Source organism: Pristis pectinata, chromosome 9 (assembly GCF_009764475.1).
Source record: "Pristis pectinata isolate sPriPec2 chromosome 9, sPriPec2.1.pri, whole genome shotgun sequence".
NCBI lineage: Eukaryota > Metazoa > Chordata > Chondrichthyes > Rhinopristiformes > Pristidae > Pristis > Pristis pectinata.
Genome location: NC_067413.1, coordinates 68,126,984 through 68,146,415, shown reverse-complemented (window position 1 = coordinate 68,146,415; position 19,432 = coordinate 68,126,984). Strand labels below are relative to the sequence as shown.

Here is a 19,432-nt window from a genome sequence, read left to right as displayed (position 1 = left end):
AACTTTAATCAATTGTGACTTAGAATGGAGAAAAATCAGCTTTGAGCTGCTGTCTATTTTAGAAAGTAAAAGGCCTGTATCCATAAATTAATTATGAATGTATAAAGGAGAGTGTATAATATTTTGCTAGCTGTTTAGATGTTCTCTAAGCATGGACATTAATGTTAATGTAATAAATAACACCAAAGTGCTTTAAAAATCAAGAAGTACCATGTACAATTTTTGTTACTCTGTTATAGGAAAGACATGGTTACACTGGAAAGAGTGCAGAAAAGATTTAAGAGGATGTTGCCAGGACTAGAGGGCCTGAGTTACAGAGAGAGGTTCACCAGGCTAGTTCTTTATTCCTCGGAACATAGGAGAATGATGGGTGATCTTATAGAACTAAAAATTATGAGAGGCACAGATAAGGCAGACAATAACAGTCTTTTCCCCAGGGCAGGGGAGTCCAAAACTAGGAAGCATAGATTTCGGGTGGGAGGCGAAAGATTTAAAAGGAACCTGATGGGCAACTTCTTCACGCAGAGGGTGGTGAGTATATGAATGAGCTGCCAGAGGAAGTGGTTGAGGCAGGTACAATAGTATCATTTAAGAAGCACTTGGATAGGTACATGGAGGGGAGGGGCCTGGAGGGATATGGGCCAAATGCAGGAAATGGGAACTAGCTAGGTGGACAATGTGGTCAGCATGAACTTGTTGGGCGGAAGGGCCTGTATCCCTGCTGTACTGCTCTATGACTCTATGGCTCTAAATCATTCTGTCATGTTTGGTAAACTTAGAATTTTTTTTGATCTTTTTACTAATTTCTAAAAAATCAATGGGCTTTTGCTTTCCATATTGATATGAATATAACTGAAAATAAACTTTATTCCATTTACATTTCTATGAGAACTTCGGGAAACCATTATTTAGTTCTAAAACGTATTTAATTCACTGATTTCTTTCTTTTAAACAGGGAAACATAGTACTAATTTTGTCAGCCGGTATGATCCTAGGTTTAACAGCTGGATACAACTTCCCCCTATGCAAGAAAGGTAAAACTTTACATTTAAGTGTTTTATTCTTTTACACGGTGCTGCAACATAAGTGCTAGAGCCTGGAAACTGGATCCATCAAAGCCAGTTTTTTTCATGTATGAATTGCACGTAAATTAATGTAAATCAAAGCCAATCCCACTAGTGATCATTTCCAGTGAAATTATGCCTGTCATGAAGCTGGACTGGATACTTCGATGTGCTGTTCATGTTTGCCAGCCTGACATTATTCCTAATATTGTCACTATTCACAGAATTCCCAATTCCTTCCTCACTGACATCATAAACCTCAGAGAAGAAGTTCCTCCTCATCTTCACCTTAAATGGATGACTCCTGATTCGAAAGCTTTGCACCTTAGTTCTAGATACTCTCACAGGAAAAATAACATCCCCTCAGCATCCACCCTATCAAACCCCCTTATCATTCCTCTAAACTCCAATGAACATAGGCCCAACCTGCTCAGTCTCTGTATAGGCCAACCTCTTCATCTCAGGAATCAACCTACTGAAGCTTCTCAGAATTGCCTCCAATGCAACTATATTCTTCTTTAAATGCAGAGACCAAAACTATACACAATACTCTGGGAGCAATCTCCCTAGTGGCCTATAAGGCTGCATGAAAAGTTCTGCTTCCATATTCCATATTCCATATACCTTGCGCTAAAGACCAACACTTCATTAGCCTTTCTAATCAATTGCTGTTCCTGCATGTCACACCCTTGTGTTTATGGCACTAGGATCTCCTAAGCTCTTTCACAACAATGTTTTATAGTTTCACTCCATCTAAATAATAATTTGCTTATTTATTCATCCTTCCAAAATGCATAACTTTACATTCACCCACACCATACTCCATATTCCAACCTCCTGCCCATTTGTTTAACCTACATTATCCCTCTCCAGGCACTTTGAGTCCTTTTCAAAACTTGATAACCCACCTACATTCATGTCATCTGATATACCCCCAGTAGAGAATCAGTATCTACCCTATCAATCCCTCACAGAATGTAATATGTTTCAATAAGATCTGAAGCACAGTATTTACGTAGAAATGATTTCACCTCCATTGATTTCAATGAGGAGCAGGTGGCATCATAGGCACTGAGATTGGCCATCTCTTCCCTACTGAAATCAAAGTAGCTGTTTAAGTTGTTTACATATGCAGTGTCTGGTTAACCTCTCTGATACAATGGCGAACAGGAAATTAGGAGACGCGGTAAAGGTTTATAACCAATGCAGGCGGACCTGTAAAGCAGCACATGAATGTTATCTGGGCGTCTCACCTGATTATTGCTATACTATGCTGTTGGTAATGATTGGAGTGTAAAGATGGTCACTGGGTTAGCTTTTGGAGCTATGATTTTGAAGGCTTCTTAAGAGAAGCACTATGTAATTTCAGCATGTCCCCAATGACCCTTGCCAATTTTTACAGATGCACCATAGAAAGCATCCTATCCAGGTGCATCACAGGTTGGTATGGCAACTGGTCTGCCCAAGACCGCAAGAAACTGCAGAGAGTTGTGAACAACTCTCCATTGAACCTACATTCAATGAAGCCTCCCCTCCATTGAATCTGTCTACACTTCCCACTGCCTTGGGAAAGCAGCCAACATAATCAAGGACCCTTCTGTCCTGGACATTCTCTTTTCTTCCCCCTTCCATCGGGCAGAAGATAAAAAGTTTGAGAACACGTACCACCAGGCTCAAGGACAGATTCTATCCCACTGTTATAAGACTCTTGAATGGACCTCTTATACGATAAAGATGAACTATTGATCTGTCAGTCTACCTTATCATGGCCCTTGTGCTTTATTTGTCTACCTGCACTGCACTTTCTCTGTAAATGTAACACTATTTTCTGCATTCTGTTTTATTTTCCTTTTGTACTACCTTATTGTACTTACATATGGAATGATCTGTCTGGATGGCATGCAAACAAAAGCTTTTCACTGTATTTTGGTACATATGACAATTACCAAATATATCCCATCTGCTAAGGTGGGAAATTACTCTATGGATGTTGAGGAGACACATCAGCTGGTCACACTATTCTTTCTCCTGCTTCTCTTACTTCTTGCTGGGAAGCTACCTTCTCTTCACAGTGCAGGGCGCTACTGGACTGATGCAATGGAATATCATTTTTAGAAGACTAGTGAGATTTTCCACTACAATTCTGGTACTTCCATGGTTCTAGTTGTATTTGTGCTCAGTTGCTGTGTTTGGAGATTCACTGGGAACATAAAGAGTAGACTGACAGGATACATCCTTCCAGGAAGTGCTTCTAATCCCTCAGGATAAAGGCATCACATACACTTTCCAGAAAAATAGCATTAACCATGAGAAAATTCTCCTGATGACCCACAAACACCTACATGTTGAGGAAGTGAAAAGCCTTCCTGCTGATAAAAAGATCTGAGATACCAGTGGGAGTCTGTACGCATGGGAACCAACAATACTGGCAAATCCCAGTGTGAAAGCTGTCACCTGTTCCTCACTGAAATCAGAGTAGATGAAAAAAGTTTTTCATGAACGCAGTGCCTGAGTGAACTCTCTGGTGCACCAAAGAGCAATGAGCAGCAGATTGGGAGACACGGCAAAAGTTGGTTGCAGTTGCTTCAATAGGTCTTGTGATAAGACAGTTGAGAATCATTGTGACTTTGACCTCCATGGAGAGAGCAATCTAAGCATGAGAGCTGGCCAAAGGGTTTCCTGCAGTTTGTCACATAGCACAGTGAGGCAGCCTTGGAAACAAGCCTGAAAATGCCTTGTTTGTCAGAGAGATACAGGTAGGATGTGGTGTCTCTGAAGGGTCTGTGGGAGTAGTCTCTGTACTGAAGGACATGTCTCTGTCTCCTGCCCCAAGACTGTGGTCCCCACTGAGAGGCCAGCGTGGACCTAAATGATACCTTCAGTAATAGAGTGCTGCCACTGGTGTCACTATTGAGGCAAGTATAGAATAATTCTAGAATAATTCTAGAGAAGATCCTTGTACAGTCAAGTTCTGAATGTGCCTAGTTAGGATTCCCAATGTCTCATTTAAGTAATGCTTTGAGGCAGAAGGCAAAGAGTGGAAATAAAGGGGTCCTTTTCTGGTTGGCTGCTGGTGACTAGTGGTGTTCCACAGGGGTCAGTGTTGGATCCGCTACTTTTCATATTATATGCCAATGATCTGGATGACAGAATTGACGGCTTTGTGGCCAAGTTTGCAGATAAACAGGGAGCAAATTCAGAAATTGGAGGTGCAAAGGGACTTGGGAGTCCTAGTGCAGGGTTCCCTAAAGGTTAATTTGCAGGTTGAGTCTGTAGTAAGGAAGGCACATGCAATGTTAACATTCATTTCAAGGGGACTAGAGTACAAAAGCAAGGATATAATGCTGAGGCTTTCTAAGGCGTTGATTAGACCACATTTGGAGTATTGTGAGCAGTTTTAGGCCCCATATCTAAGGAAGGATGTGCTGGCGTTGGAGACGGTCCAGAGGAAGTTTATGAGAATGATGCCAGGAATGAAAGGGTTAACATTTGGGGAGCGTTTGATGGCTCTGAGCCTATACTCGCTGGAGTTTAGAAGGATGAGGGGGATCTCATTGAAACCTACCAAATATTGGCGGGCCTGGATAGAGGGGACATGGAGAGGATGTTTCCAGTAGTGGGAGAGTCTAGGACCAGGGGGCACAGCCTCAGAATAGAAGGATGTCCCTTTAGAACAGAGATAAGGAGGAATTTCTTTAGCAAGAGAGTGATGAATCTGTGGAACTCATTGCCACAGATGGCTATGGAGGCCAAGTCATTGGGTATATTTAAAGCAGAGGTTGATAGGTACTTGATTAGTAAGGGCATCAAAGGTTATGGGGAGAAGGCAGAAGAATGGGGTTGAGAGGTAAAAAAAATCAGCTATGAACGAATGGCGGAGCAGACTCGAAGGGCTGAATGGCCTAATTCTGCTCCTATGTCTTAACGTCTTATGGTAATAAAAATAGCAATGAACTGATATGATTCTCCTAGTTTAGACTGTTCGATAATGGCTGTTGTATGGAATTTTGAATTACAATTTATGTCAAGCAAGGTGTAAATGGGCATGACATGGATAACGATGTTGTTAAGTACCTGAATTTCGTGACCCTATTCTTCACTTTAGATATAGTATGATTTTTCAAGCTTTGATTCATATTTAGTTTTTTATTTTACTAAGTAAATATTTCACATTGTTCTGTGATAAATACATGGCAAGGTACTTTGACAGACATGCTCCATAACAGACACCATAAAAGTAGTACTCTTAAGGTTTACAACACTGGAGGAGAGCACTCAATTTGATTGTGTTTATGACAGATCAATTCAAAACAACCCCATTCCACTACTTTTTCTCCATATAGCAACATCCATTTATCCAAACCTATGTTCCCTGTCTATCCAATCAATTTTCTATTTCCTGCTATGTTTCATTTTTAAAGGCCTAACTTTCCCCCAACAAACCACAGGTATCTTGCATAACAAACACTTTTAAATCCCACATTGGTTACTTCTTCAAAAAAATCTGTTAATTTTATAAAACATGACTTGACTTTAACAAACTAGCTGTTCTTGATTAGCATACACCTTTCTAAATGCTTACTAATGTTATGAAAAATCATAGCTTCTAGTGATTTCCCTATATTTAGCTTTTGACTAACTGGACTGTGGACATTGGTTTATCCTTTGTTCCCTCCTTAAATATTCAGGCATTACCCTCCTGTCACCTGTTACTGAGATTTTCTGGTCATCTAACAGACAAACTCCAGGTTTTGCACTCTAGCTGCTGTATAGCAAACTGAAGTATGTTGGCTTGCTGTTGTCCTTGTTGGAAGATCTGGAGTATTGCTCTTGAAATGGTAGACAGGAACAATTTTCAGATAATAAGACATAGTAGTGCAGAAATTTAATTGTGATCAGAACTGACACCAACTGGCCAAAGATAATGTGTTACTAAAATCCAAAAGCACCACCATCTTTAAATCATTAAAAGGGTTCTAAGCAGAACTTGTTCAAAATGTGAAACACTTAACATGCAGCAACAATTCTGTGTGTTTTCATACAAGACAGGCAAATGGAACTGTCAGATCAGTTTGATCCACTGATCTGATTCTTTGATCTACTGTCTTTTCCTCAGTTTTCAGATATGTTTTACAAAAATGTATAAATGACTCATATTCATTATAAATACCTATATAAAAAATACAAAAAATAACCCAACCATTGAAAATCAAAAGTACAACAATAATTTAGATCAGTAAACCCTTTCTTGTTTCTGATGAAAGGTTCTAGATAATTAGCAACTTGCCTTTATATTTAGTTTTTTAATTCTAAAAGTATAGAAGGTCCAAAAACTGACAGATATGAACAGCTAATGCATCAGTAGGACATCTGTAGTTCAAGCCTTCAGGAGAATGCAATTAAATGTTCATTGATTTACACAAAAAGATATTCACTCACAACACTAGTTGGCACATTATGTATTTACATTTATATCACTATTGATTTTTAAGCTGCAATACTTCATAATACGCAATATTTGTAGTTCAAACAACACCAAAAATTCAGTTACATACCAGTGTATTTTGAACATGTTAAATATGCAGTATATTTCCATGTTTGAAGCAGTATTTCTCAATGCTCTCTTTAATTTCAAGGAATGAGTGTTACATAGATAGCCTTTGTGATGGACAGGAAACCAATCAAACTCTTCTCCTTCATCAGTCAGAGAGCAGGAAATTAGCACTGCACAATAGATGACACTATGATTGTCAGACTGATATTTAGGTTTTAAGCAAATGCCATCCTTGGACACGAAACCTAAATTCAATTGAAATAGGAGGAATGATCACGAGGACTGTTTCCAGTAAGTTGACAAATATGAAGATCAGCTTCAAAAATCAGTAAATTGCCAATTCTGAATCGTAAAAGGTTTTAAAGTACATTTAATACAACAGACAATGCTGGAAACACATAGCAGGTCAGGTGACATCTATGGAAACAGAAATAGAATTACCAGGTCAGGTCCGAGACCCTTCATCAGAACTGGGAAAACAAGTTAGTTTTCAGTTGCAGAGAAGGTGGGGTGTAGGGGTGTGGTGTGTGAAGAACAGAGATTATCTATGATAGGTTGAGACCAAGTGGGTTAATGTGCCAGTTAGTGGCAGTTAAGGGCAGATCATTCTTCTTTGCCTGCATTACGTGTTGCCAATAACAGGTCTGTGAGACATTCTCAGCAGGCCAGGAGAGAGGATGGAGAGAGAAAAAGTGAGCGAATATCACAGAAAGATGATTGGCAGAAATGGCCAGGTCTGACGCAGATACATACTTTCCACAGAAACTGCCTGATCTGCTAAGTATTTCCAACATTTTGTGCATTTATCTCAGACTTTTATCACCTACACATTTTTTTTATTTTAAAAGATAATCTTCAGTATGTGAATTCCTATTACATCATTGACATTTATCATGGTATTTTCTACCTAAAGATGATATGCACAGAATTATTGTATCCCTCACTTTATTCAATTATAGTTATTTTTATTCTAGCATAATGTATTTCATCCAGCCTTCTCGATTTATGAAATTTTGCTCAATGAAACATTTTCCAGAATACAAATTTTCATAAGTCAAAGAACACCTGTGTTAGTAACCATCTTATTCCTCGGCCAATTTCTTTTCCTACATGATTATGTAAAACTGAGTTGAAGGAGTCTCAGCCATTAATGTTGAATCATCCATTCAGGTTCTACTTAAGAGTCAGAATGTTCTCATCAGTGATCAGGAAAACTACAGGCCAGCCTGGCTTGGGCACTGAATAACCAAGTTTGTTACTTAGTTCCAATGGCAGGCACATAATATTGGAAGTAATTCATCTCTTAGAGAAGACCATGTCACCTCCACAGTTGTTCAAAATAGTTGATCACTAGTTCATCATTAGCTGGCAACTTTATATAGGAGGCTCATGTGGCTGTTAGATCATGTTAGATTATATATGATTGTGGAAAATTTACCAGCCCGTCATTAATGTGCTTATCGAATAAAAGCTAGCTAATCAAGTCTCATCCTCCTGTAACAGGTCTAAAGCCATGCAGATGTTAGCAGCTGTTTTAAGAACAAACTAAAACTGCTATATAATTGAACTGAAAAAAAAATTGATTTTCTCTATTTGCAGCTTGTCTGTGGTCTTAATACTGCATGTAGATCAATGCCTGGTATGCAAGCAGCAGCTATTACATTTTCATTTGTGGCTATATGTATTTACGCAATCACAGCATAGGATGGCTACTGGGTGACAACAGCTACCGCTGAAGACTTAGCTTATGACTCGAGATTGCAGAATGTGCATACATTCACAAAATGAGAGCTGTGCTGCCACAAAAAATCTGATCCTTTGTTATGAGGATAAGAGCACCTCTCTCCTCTTTTCACCTGTTCCACTGAGATCCTCAGTATAGTTTCATAAACCTGGAAGCCTGTTCTCTTTCATGATCAGCTAGCTTTCACTCCACCAGGTCAGATTAAGTTGCAGAAAAGTTTTTTTACCTCCTGGTCCAATCTTTAAGAGCTGCAGGTAATTTAGGTGCTATAAATTACTAACACTTTTGGGTTCTTTGCAGGTCAATGCAATTAAATCATGTTGGTTATATGCAAAAATCGTAATTAGAAGTTGAAGTGGTATCTCCACTATAATGGTCAAGTGTTAATCACACATCACAAATCTCTCACCCTGTTACCGGGGAATATCTATTTTAAACCCAACAAATTCATGTCACCAAGAGGAAGTTAATGGTTTAAAGGACCTAAAAACTACTTAAAGGAGTACCCATCTGCTGGATGATATAAATGGACAAACTTCATGAATCTGCAGCACAAAAACAGACCAACTGGTCAATACCAGTATCTAACAGCCACATGAGCCTCCTTCCTTCATTTAATCCTATGAGCATGTCCTTCTATGTCTTTCACACTCACACACATATCTAGTTTTGTCTTAAACATATACATTCAATACACCTCAGTTATTTACATCAACACACTCCATCTTTTGTTACTTGCTAGGTTAAAAAAACTTTGCCTGATTACCCCAATGGGTGGAAATTCCTCAATGGAATTAGTGGCTAATTCATATTTAAGTCCTCTTGCTTTGGCCTACCACATTAGTGGAAACATTTGCTTGATATTTACCCTTTCAACCCCTTTTATTGTCTTAAACACCTTAAACTGGTCATCTTACAGGATTCATTTTCTGAAGAAATGAGCCCTACCTTGTTAATCTTTGTGGTATAACCAGGACAAAATTCTAACACAAGACATTAGTGATCAACAACAAAATGGGGTTGAAAAACACTATGATGCTGGAGAAACTCAGCATCTGCCTGGCTTGCTGAGTTCCTCCAGCATCATACTGTGTTTCATCCAGATTCCAGCATCTGCAGTCCTTTGTTTCTCTAACAAAATGGGGCTGATAGACCTGCTGTCCAATAATTCTGCCACTCCAGCTGTCACAATTTTAATGGGGCTAACTGCAGGATAATAGGAGTGACTGGCTATTTTGAGAGATGATCCCCAATCCATTGATTCCCTGTTGATGTTTTGGAATACCAACAATTTTGTTCACGGCATACACTGCGCGTCCTCCAAGCCATTTTACTAGCAACACAGAAGTCCCAAGATGGCAAATATCAAGTTATTTTTGTGCAGCTAGAAGGAGTACAAATGACTCTCTTACTTCATAATATCAATATAAAACCTTGGTTTCCCACCTGTTGCTTTGAAATGAATTCTTGAGAAAAATTAACCAATTCTACTTTAATGAAATTCAGGCCTTCAGTGGGGTGACCTGTTTCAGCCCCTATAATGGACAGTTAACTGGCACACTCTTCAGGTCTTTCGACTACATTATCAATGTGTAGCCTTGCCAACAAGCAGCACGTGGATTTGGCAGCCAAGTCTGCAAATTTGTGATGTAAAGTCAAAAAATTGTCTTTTTATTGGTTTGTATAAACTCCTTTTATAATCTAAGATCTAATTTTATTACAGGCGAGCCAGTTTCTATGCCTGCCTTCTGGATAAACATTTGTATGTGATTGGTGGAAGGAATGAAACTGGTTATTTGTCAAGTGTTGAATGTTACAATCTGGAAACCAATGAATGGTGCTACCTGTCCTCCTTGCCACAGCCTCTGGCAGCTCACGCTGGTGCCGTGCACAATGGGAAGATTTACATATCAGGTACCTTCATAATATATCACTGCAATTATCAATAAAGTTAATGAGCTTCCATCTGATTGATGTTTAAATGAAGAAATTGTGTTACAATGTTGATTTGTCTTATTTTATTGTTTTTAACATTTTCTCAGAGCAAAATTAGTGTAATCTAACATACTGTAATTTGGTAAAAAAGATAGTTTCATCTAGTTTCACCAGTGTGGCTCTGCATTTTCAAAGCTTGTCTATTTTATATTTATGTTCTTTTTTCTTCCATCCCATCCTAGAAATAATTTAATTTTACTTTGTTCCTAGAAAGACAATTGCAATTATACTTCCCTCAACCTGTTCCTGATAGCTTGGCTGGAATGGGAACTCAATGTAAAGAATAGTGAGGCATGCTGTAATCCTTGCTTCATTTTGGGAGGATCTCTAATCAGACACACATGGCCGGAATAATTAATGAGTCATGAATGTCTGGAAAACTATCCCCCCAACCCCTCCAAACTACACACCCTGTGATCTTCAATCCTCACCAGCAATATCTGACTGGGAAAGTGAAATGGGAAATCAGTGAAAGTAAGATAGTTCCTTCATCCTCCAGAGAGAAGATATATAGTGACAAAAAACTGCAGTGGCTGGAAATCTGAAATAAAAGCAGAAAGCACTGGCAATGCTCTGCAGAACTGTTCTGATGAAATGCCACTGACCTGCAATGTTAACCCTGTTTCTCTCTACGTAGATGCTGCCTGAGCTCTTGAGTATTCCTCATATTTTCTGTTTTTATTTGCACTTAGTATATGAATTTGATGTGACGTTATAAATTCACAAGAATTTCTTCTGCTGTTGTGCTGTGATAGTTATGGTACTCATCATTTCCCCCCATAAACAGAGGGAAGGTTTTCTGACAGATTTCTAGTATGCAGTACGACAAACAACAGTGGGACATTAGTGACACCAGGCCCGAATTTACAGGACCAAATTCAAGTCCCATCATGGGATTTGTGCAATTTAAGTTCAATTAATAAGCTGGAATAAAGAAAACACTAATTAGTGATGATGCCCACCATAGTGATGGTAACTACAAAACTACTGGATTCCTGCAAGTACCCATCCCTTGTCCCCTTCAAGGAAAGAAATCTGCCCTCCTTACCGAGTCAGGTTTAGATGCATCTCCAGATGCATCAATGTAATTGAAACATTTACACCACAAATGCTTTATTGAAACAGAACAAAACCAGGTGGATCACCTGGCATTTATCTGGACACTGAATTTGGACATAGAAAAGTCATTCTCACCCCAGTCAACCTTGCAAAGTCTTCCTCGCAAACATCTGGGGACTGCTGTCTGAATTGGTACCTGCCCTCCACCTATCTTTGTCTCATCTGCAAACTTGGCCATAAAGCCGTCAATTCCGTCATCCAGATCATTAACGTAACATGAAAAGTAGCAGACCCAACACCGACCCTTGCAGAACACTATTAGTCACCATCAGCCAACCAGAAAAGGTCCTCTTTGCCTTGTGCCAGTCAGCCAATCTTCTAACCATGCTAGTACCTTTCCTGTAATACCATGGGCTCCCATCTTGTTTAGCAGCCTCATTTGTGGCAACTTGTCAAAGACCTTCTGAAAATCCAAGTAAACAACATCCACTAACTCTCCTTTATCTATCCTGCCTGTTACTTCCTCAAAGAATTCCAACAGCTTTGTCACGCAAGATCTTCCCTTAAGGAAACCATGCTGACTTTGGCCTATTTTATCATGTCCTTCCAAGTACCCCAAAACCTCATCCTTAATAATGGACTCTAACATCTTACCAACCATTGAAGTCAGGCTAACTGGCCTATAATTTCCTGTCTTTTGTCTCCCTCGTGGAGTGACATTTGCAATTTTCCAGTCCTCTGGAACCATTTCTGACTCTAGTGATTCTAGAAAGATTACTGCTAATGCCTTCATAATCTCTTCAACTACCTCTTTCAGAGTCCTAGGGTGTAGTCCATCCAGTCCAGGTGATTTATCCACCTTCATACCTCTCAGCTTCCCAAGCACCTTCTCCTTAGTAATAGTGAGTACACTCACTTCTGACTCTCTCAAGCTTCTGGCATGTTGCTGGTGTCTTCCAGTGAAGACTGACGCAAAATACTTATTTAGTTCGTCCACCATTTCTTTGTTCCCCATTAGTACCTCTCCAGCAGTCCGATGTCCACTCTTGCCCCTCTTTTACTCTTTATCTATCTGAAAAAACTTTTGGTATCCTCCATATTATTGGCTAGCTTACCTTCATATTTCATCTTTCCTCCCCTTATTGCTTTCCTAGTTGCCTTCTGTTGGTTTTTAAAAGCTTTCCAATTCTCTAGCTTCCCACTAATTTTTGCAATATTGTATGCCCTCCCTTTTGCTTTTATGCTATCTTTGACTTCCCTTGTCAGCCACAGTTGCCTCATCCTCTCTTTAGAATGCTTCCTTCTTTGGGATGAACTGATCCTGAATCTTCCAAATTACTCCCAATAACTCCTGCCATTGCTGCTCTATGGCCATCCCTGCTAGGGTCCCTTTCCAATCAACTTTGGCCAGCTCCTCTCTCGTGCCTCTGCAGTTACCTTTTACTCAACTGTAATACTGATACATCCGATTTTAGCTTCTCCCTCTCAAACTGGAGGGTGAATTCTATCGTATTATGATCACTGCCTCCTCAGGGTTCATTTACCTTAAGCCCCCTAATCAAATCTGGTTCATTGCACAACACCAACCACAAGCTGCTCTAAAACACCATCTCACAGGCATTCTACAAATTCCTTCTTTTGGAATCCAGTGCCAACCTGATTTTCCCAATCTACCCGCATATTGAAATACCCCATGACCACTGTAACATCGCCCTTCTTACATGCCTTTTCTATCTCTTGTTGTAATTTGTACCCCACATCCTGGCTACTATTCAGAGGCCTGTATACAATTCCCATCAGGGAGTTCTTACTCTTGCATTTTCTTAACTCTACCCGTAAGGATTCTACATCTTCTGATCCTATGTCACTTTTTGCTAAGGATTTGATTTCATTTTTTACCAACAGAACCACCCCACCCCTTCTGCCCACCTGCCTGTCTTTTTGATAGGATGTGTGTCCTTGCACGTTTAGCTCCCAGCTGTGATCTCCCTTCAGCCATGAATTTCTGACGCCCACAACGTCAGACCTGCCAATTTCCAACTGCACTACAAGCTCGTCTACTGTGTGCATTCAAATATAACACCTTCAGTCCTGTATTCACCACCCCTCTTCTTAAATTTGTCTCCATGTTGCCTGAAGTTAAAGTCTTATCCCTTTCTAAACTTTACCTTATTCTTTATTCTTGAGGCTTCAGTAACCTATTTTCCAATCTGTTGAACCCACCCCCCTACTATTTAGTTTAAGCCCTATCCACAGCCCTAGTTAGGTGATTTGTCAGAACCCTGGTCACAGCATCCTTCTCCAATACTGGTGCCAATGTCCCAAGAATTCAAGCCCACTTCTCCCACACCGATCTTTGAGCCATGCACTTAACTCTCTGATCTTATTGACCCTGTGCCAATTTGTATGTGGCTCAGGTAGCAATCCAGAGATTATTACCTTTTTGGCTCTGCTTTATTCCCTTTTTAGTCCCTAGCTGCTCAAATTCCCTCAGCAGAACCTCTTTCTTTGTTCTACCTACATCATTGGTACACACGTGGACCACAATAACTGGATCTTTTCCCTCCCACTCCAAATTCCTCTGCAGGTCAGATGAGATGTCCGGAACCCAGGCACCAGGCAGGCAACATAGCCTTTGGGACTCTCAAAACATTGCAAAAGAGAATTGTGTCTATTCCCCTGACTATACTATCCCCAATTACAATCACATTTATCTTCTCTCCCCCCTGTTGGATGACTCCCTAAACCTCAGTTCAGTTGCTCATCCTTCCTACAGCCTCCATTCTCATCCACACAGGGAGCAAGAATCTCAGACCTGTTGGACAAGCTCAAGGGCTGAGGCTCCTCCAGCACTACCTCTCGGATCCCTCTACCTGCCTCACTCACAGTCATACCCTGACTTGTCCCTGACCACAGACCAAATTTGAAGTAGTTAATCTAATGGGCGTGACTGCCTCCTGAAACACAGCATCCAGGTAACTCTCCCCCTCCCTGATGTGTCACAGTGTTTGAAGCTCAGATTCCAGGTCATCAACTCTGAGCCCAAGATCCTCAAGCAACTGACACTTGCTGCAGATGTGGTCACCAGGAACCACAATGGGGTCCACCAGCTCCCACATCATGCAGCTACAACACATCACCTGATCCTGCATCCCCATTTAATTAGTTGTAATTTGGTGTCTTTCTATTTAACTACTATAAAAATCTTATCTGCTACTCACCTGTGCCTCCTCACCAAAGCCTCAGCTTCCCTCTCCTACACTGGCCCACTCTCTCAATGGGCACTCCACTTTACCCTACCTTCCTTTTATTGGTGGAGTTGCCACACACTTAGCCAATCAGACAACTTTAAAAAAAAACTACTGGCTCCTCCCCTCTGCTGCTCTGGCTGCTGCAACTGGAGAAAACAAGGAGAAAACAACATAGATAACATATGCAAGAATAGTGCAGAACATGAGGATCACTGCTGCAACAGTACTGACTGTAAAATAAGAGCAAGGAAGTTTGAAGATTGGCTGCCTTAATTCTATTGAGAAGAGTAAAATGCCTTAGAAGAGCATAAAATGTAAGCTGAGATAAGATAAGATACCTTTATTAGTCACACGTATATCGAAACACACAGTGAAATGCATCTTTTGCATAGTCTTCTGGGGGCAGCCCGCAAGTGTCGCCATGCTTCTGGTGCCAACATAGCATGCCCACAACTTCCTAACCCGTATGTCTTTGGAATGTGGGAGGAAACCAGAGCACCTGGAGGAAACCCATGCAGACACACGGGGAGAACGTACAAACTCCTTACTGACAGCGGCCGGAATTGAACCCGGGTCACTGGCGCTGTAATAGCATTACGTTAACTGCTACACTACCATGCCTGTCTGTGCATGCCTGAGTCTTGATATCCCATTATTTCTTGCAAATTGCCTGTGAAAAATTGATCTGTCCTCATTGAATGATCTGTCCTCATTGAAAGATGTGATAGCAAAATTTATTGAATACCAAGCAAAGCTTGTGACTCAGACCAAAATCCAAGCCACTGCTGGAAATACACTAAAAGAAACAACCACATTTAAAAAATTAACAATTGCATTTTGCTGTTACAGAAACTTTGAAGCCTTGAGTATTTCTACCATTCCAGTTAGAAGGAATTTGGAGTAATCAAGAGAGCACAACCGATGGTGAATCTCTGCATTACAAATTTCATTACCAAAATTACAGTGCAAACATGCTGAATTGCAAGAAATAATCCATTTATTTTTTAGTATGGACTGAACTAAATATAGCTCATCTCTTCAGTAAAATCAATTTATTTAAAATCAATTAATAATGCACCAAATGTCAAGAAATTCAATCCAACAGTAAAACATAAAACGCAAAGGGAAAGATAAAATAAGGAAATAATACAAGTAAAATGCAACGGAAGCTGGAAATCTGAAACAAAAACACAAGGTGGTGAAAATACACAGCAAACCAGGCAGCATCTATAGAAAGAGAAATGGAGTTAACATATCAAATCTTAAAATCTATCATGTGAGGGGGTGCAGGCCAGTTTGGTGTGATGTTGCGAGGGGTTGTTATTCTAAAGTGCTCAACAATTAATGCATTTATTTGCATTAAAATCTGCAACTTTGAACATCTGTCTTACAGAAGGATGAGATGTGGTGGGGAGGCAGAGTTGTAGAAAGAAAATTGCTGGAATGAGGAAGGATCATTGGCAGTAGATGAATCATAGTCATACACCATGGAAACAAGCCATACAGCATGGAAGCAGGCCATTCGACCCACCATGTCCATGCCAACCAGTGAGCACCCATTTATGTTAACCCCCATCTTGCAGCATTTGTCCAAAGTCTTCTATGCCCAGGCGATTCAAGTGCTCATCTAGACTCTTTTTAAATGTCACCTGTTTCCGTCACTCTCTCAGGCAGTGTATTTCAGGTACTCACCACAATCTGTGTAAAAAAAGTTCCATCTAAGATACCCTCTAAATCTCCAATCCCTTACCCTAAATCTACCTCTGATATGGGAAAGGGTTTCCTGCAGCCTACCTTATCTACACCCTTCATAATTTTATTTACTTCTTTGATGTCCCCTCTTAACCTCCTGTGCTCCAGGGAAAACAGACCCAGGTGGCATGGTACAGTGACAAAATTCAAGGGTTGAAAGAGGCTGGAGATGGGGTTGGGAGGGAGTGGTTGGGGAGTAGATTGAACCGGACTGGGAGGAGGTTGGTGGTGGGAGGTGATTAGGGAGTAAGACAGAAGGGGCACTTGGAAAAATTAAGGAAAGTGGGTTCCAAAGTAATTGATGAGATTAATTCACATAGAGAGAGACATCAAAGAGCTGCAGAAGACATCAGAGTCAGATTATTGGGCTGGAGGATATGGGGTGCTGATGCATACAAACTCTGAGGATCTCCACATCCAGCTTGTCAAGACCCCTCAAGATCTTCCACGTTTCAATCAAGTCACTGCCCAAACTTTTAAACTCCAGAAGATACAAGCCGAGCCTGTCTAACCTCCCTTTCATAGACAACCCACATATTCTATGCGATAGTTTAATAAATCTTTTCCGAACTGCTTCCAACAAAGGAGACCAGTGCTATCCACAGAACTCCAGGTGTGGTCTCATCAATGCCCTTTATATCTGAAGCATAATCTCCATATTTTTGAACTTAATACTCCAATCAATAAACAACATTCTGTTAACTTTCCTCCTTATTTGTCATAAATACTTAGCAGCTTTTTGTGAATCATACACTAGAACACCCAGATCCATCTGCATCTTGGAGCTCTGCAATCTCTCACAATTTAGATAATATGCTTTGTCTTATTTTCCTTGCCAAATGAACAAGTTCACATTTTCCCATATTACACTCCATCAGATCCTTGTGCACTCACTTAATCCATTTATATCCCTTTGTAGCTTCCTTATGCCCTCTTCACAACCTACTTTCTTACCTGTTCTTCTGTCGTCAGCAAATTTAGCAACCATACTTTCAGTGCTTCGCTCATTCCCTCTTTCACTCATGAACAGCATTCACTAACTACATCTTGCCAACCAGAAGAATACCCATTTATTCCAAACCTTGGTTTCTTGTTCATATAAGAGTAGAATTAGGCCATTTGGCCCATTGAGTCTGATCCACCATTCAATTGTGGCTGATTTTTTTTTCTCAACACCATTCTCATGCCTTCTCCTTGTAACCCTTAACCCCCTTACCAGTCAAAAACCTATCAATCTCTGCCTTAAATACACCCAATGCCTTGGCCTTCACAGCGCTCTGTGACAATGAATTCCAGAGATTCACCACCCTCTGGCTGAAGAAATTCCTCCTCATGTCAGTTCTAAACTAGACATCCCTTTATTTTGAGGTTGTGCCCTCAGATTGTAGACTTTCCCACTAATGGAAACATCCTCTCCACGTTCACTCTATCCAGGCCTTTCAGTATTCAGTAGGTGTCAATGAGATACCCCCCCATCCTTCTAAACTCCATCAAGTACAGGCCCAGAGCCATCAAACGCTCCTCAGACATTAAACCTTTCATTCCTGGGATCATTGTTGTAAAACCTCCTCTGGACCCTCTCCATGGTTACCTTCTTCACCATTAGCTTTAATTTCCAAAATAAATGGAAATAAATTTATGAAGTGTCTTATCAACTGCCTTCTACAAAAGTCAGTATAGGATATCAACCGGTTTCCCTTTATCCACAACATATATTACTTCTTCAATGAACTCTGATAAATTAGTCAAAGATTCCCCTTTCATAAAATCATATTGATGTTATTGGATCAATGGAAATTTTTGAAGTGTTCTGCTGTAACATCTTCAATAATTGTTTTTAACATTTTCCCAAGCTTATCATAAGGAGGAGAAACCCATCCTGGGAGATTTTTTGTGACGGACTCCCAGCCAGCTGTTCAGTTGGAGACTGGATCTTTATCTAAAACAAAAGCAAGTTATAATCCTCTGGTTAATATCCCAAATCATTTCAAGAGTACTATAAAACAAAACTTCAGATCAAACCACAAAGAGATATTGTGGCTGATGACCAGAAGCTTAGTCAAAGAATTAGGTTTCAAGGATCATCTTAAAGGAAGTGGAGCCAAAAGCAAAGTGGTTTAGGCAGAAATCCAGAGCTTTGAGCATTAATAGCTGATGGTATAATGACTATTGGTGGACCAGTTTAAATCTGGGGATGATTGATTTGTAGAATATAGGATATAAATTTATTCTGCAGCTACCCACATGATCCCTACTGCATTTTCTGGAAGAGTGCTGTTGGAAAGAGGCGAGATACCTCACTGTCAGCAGGGAGGAAAATCAGAGTTCTTCTCATATACTGGGGAAACTAATCTTTTGAATGTGATAGTAAATTACATTTCCTATTGCCTGGGCAACAGTAAATGAGCAATAGAGGCTTGGCACTGCAAAAAAACCCATCAATCACAAAAAAATCATGCAATCGTACATTTGTAAGAGTGCAGCAGGAGGCCTTCAGCCATGCTGGCATTTTGTAAGGGCAACCCAGTTGGATTCATTCCCTGGCTCTTATTCCTGCAATTGATTTTGTTTCCAGTATTTAGTTGGAAAAAGGGATAAACAGAAGTTGTTAGAAATAGGAAATCAAACTAAAATTTTGCAATTATAGAGCAGTTCAAGGAATATCCATTAAAAGAAAGAGAATTTTTTGAATGACTTTTTAAAAAAATTGCAGCACATATTCAATTAAAACATAAAATGCAATTAAAGCATTGTGAATGTGCCAAAGAAGAACTGGTTCACACCATGGGCTCAAAACCCTGCTAGCAATCTGCTCTGATCAAGGGATTCTGAAGCAGATACTAATGACCTCCTGCTTCCTGACATTGATAGGACCCTCCCATATTGCATACTACTGTACAATGAATAGAGAGTGTAATTAGGACTGTAATGTGCTCAGCAGGAGAATGTGATTCTGAATGAAATAATCAACTGTCAGCCAGACCCCTATTTCTCAGCTAAAAATGAATGTTTT

At 40.1% G+C, this 19,432-nt stretch overlaps 1 protein-coding gene across 1 annotated transcript in view; it reads left to right on the top strand.

Annotated features, from left to right (window-relative positions):
• Positions 1 to 19,432, top strand: part of klhl14 (kelch-like family member 14) — a 118,361-nt gene that overhangs the window by 77,465 nt on the left and 21,464 nt on the right. The window contains 2 exon segments of the mRNA XM_052023176.1: positions 956 to 1,034; positions 10,086 to 10,276. Coding sequence (XP_051879136.1) covers positions 956 to 1,034; positions 10,086 to 10,276 — 270 coding nt within the window.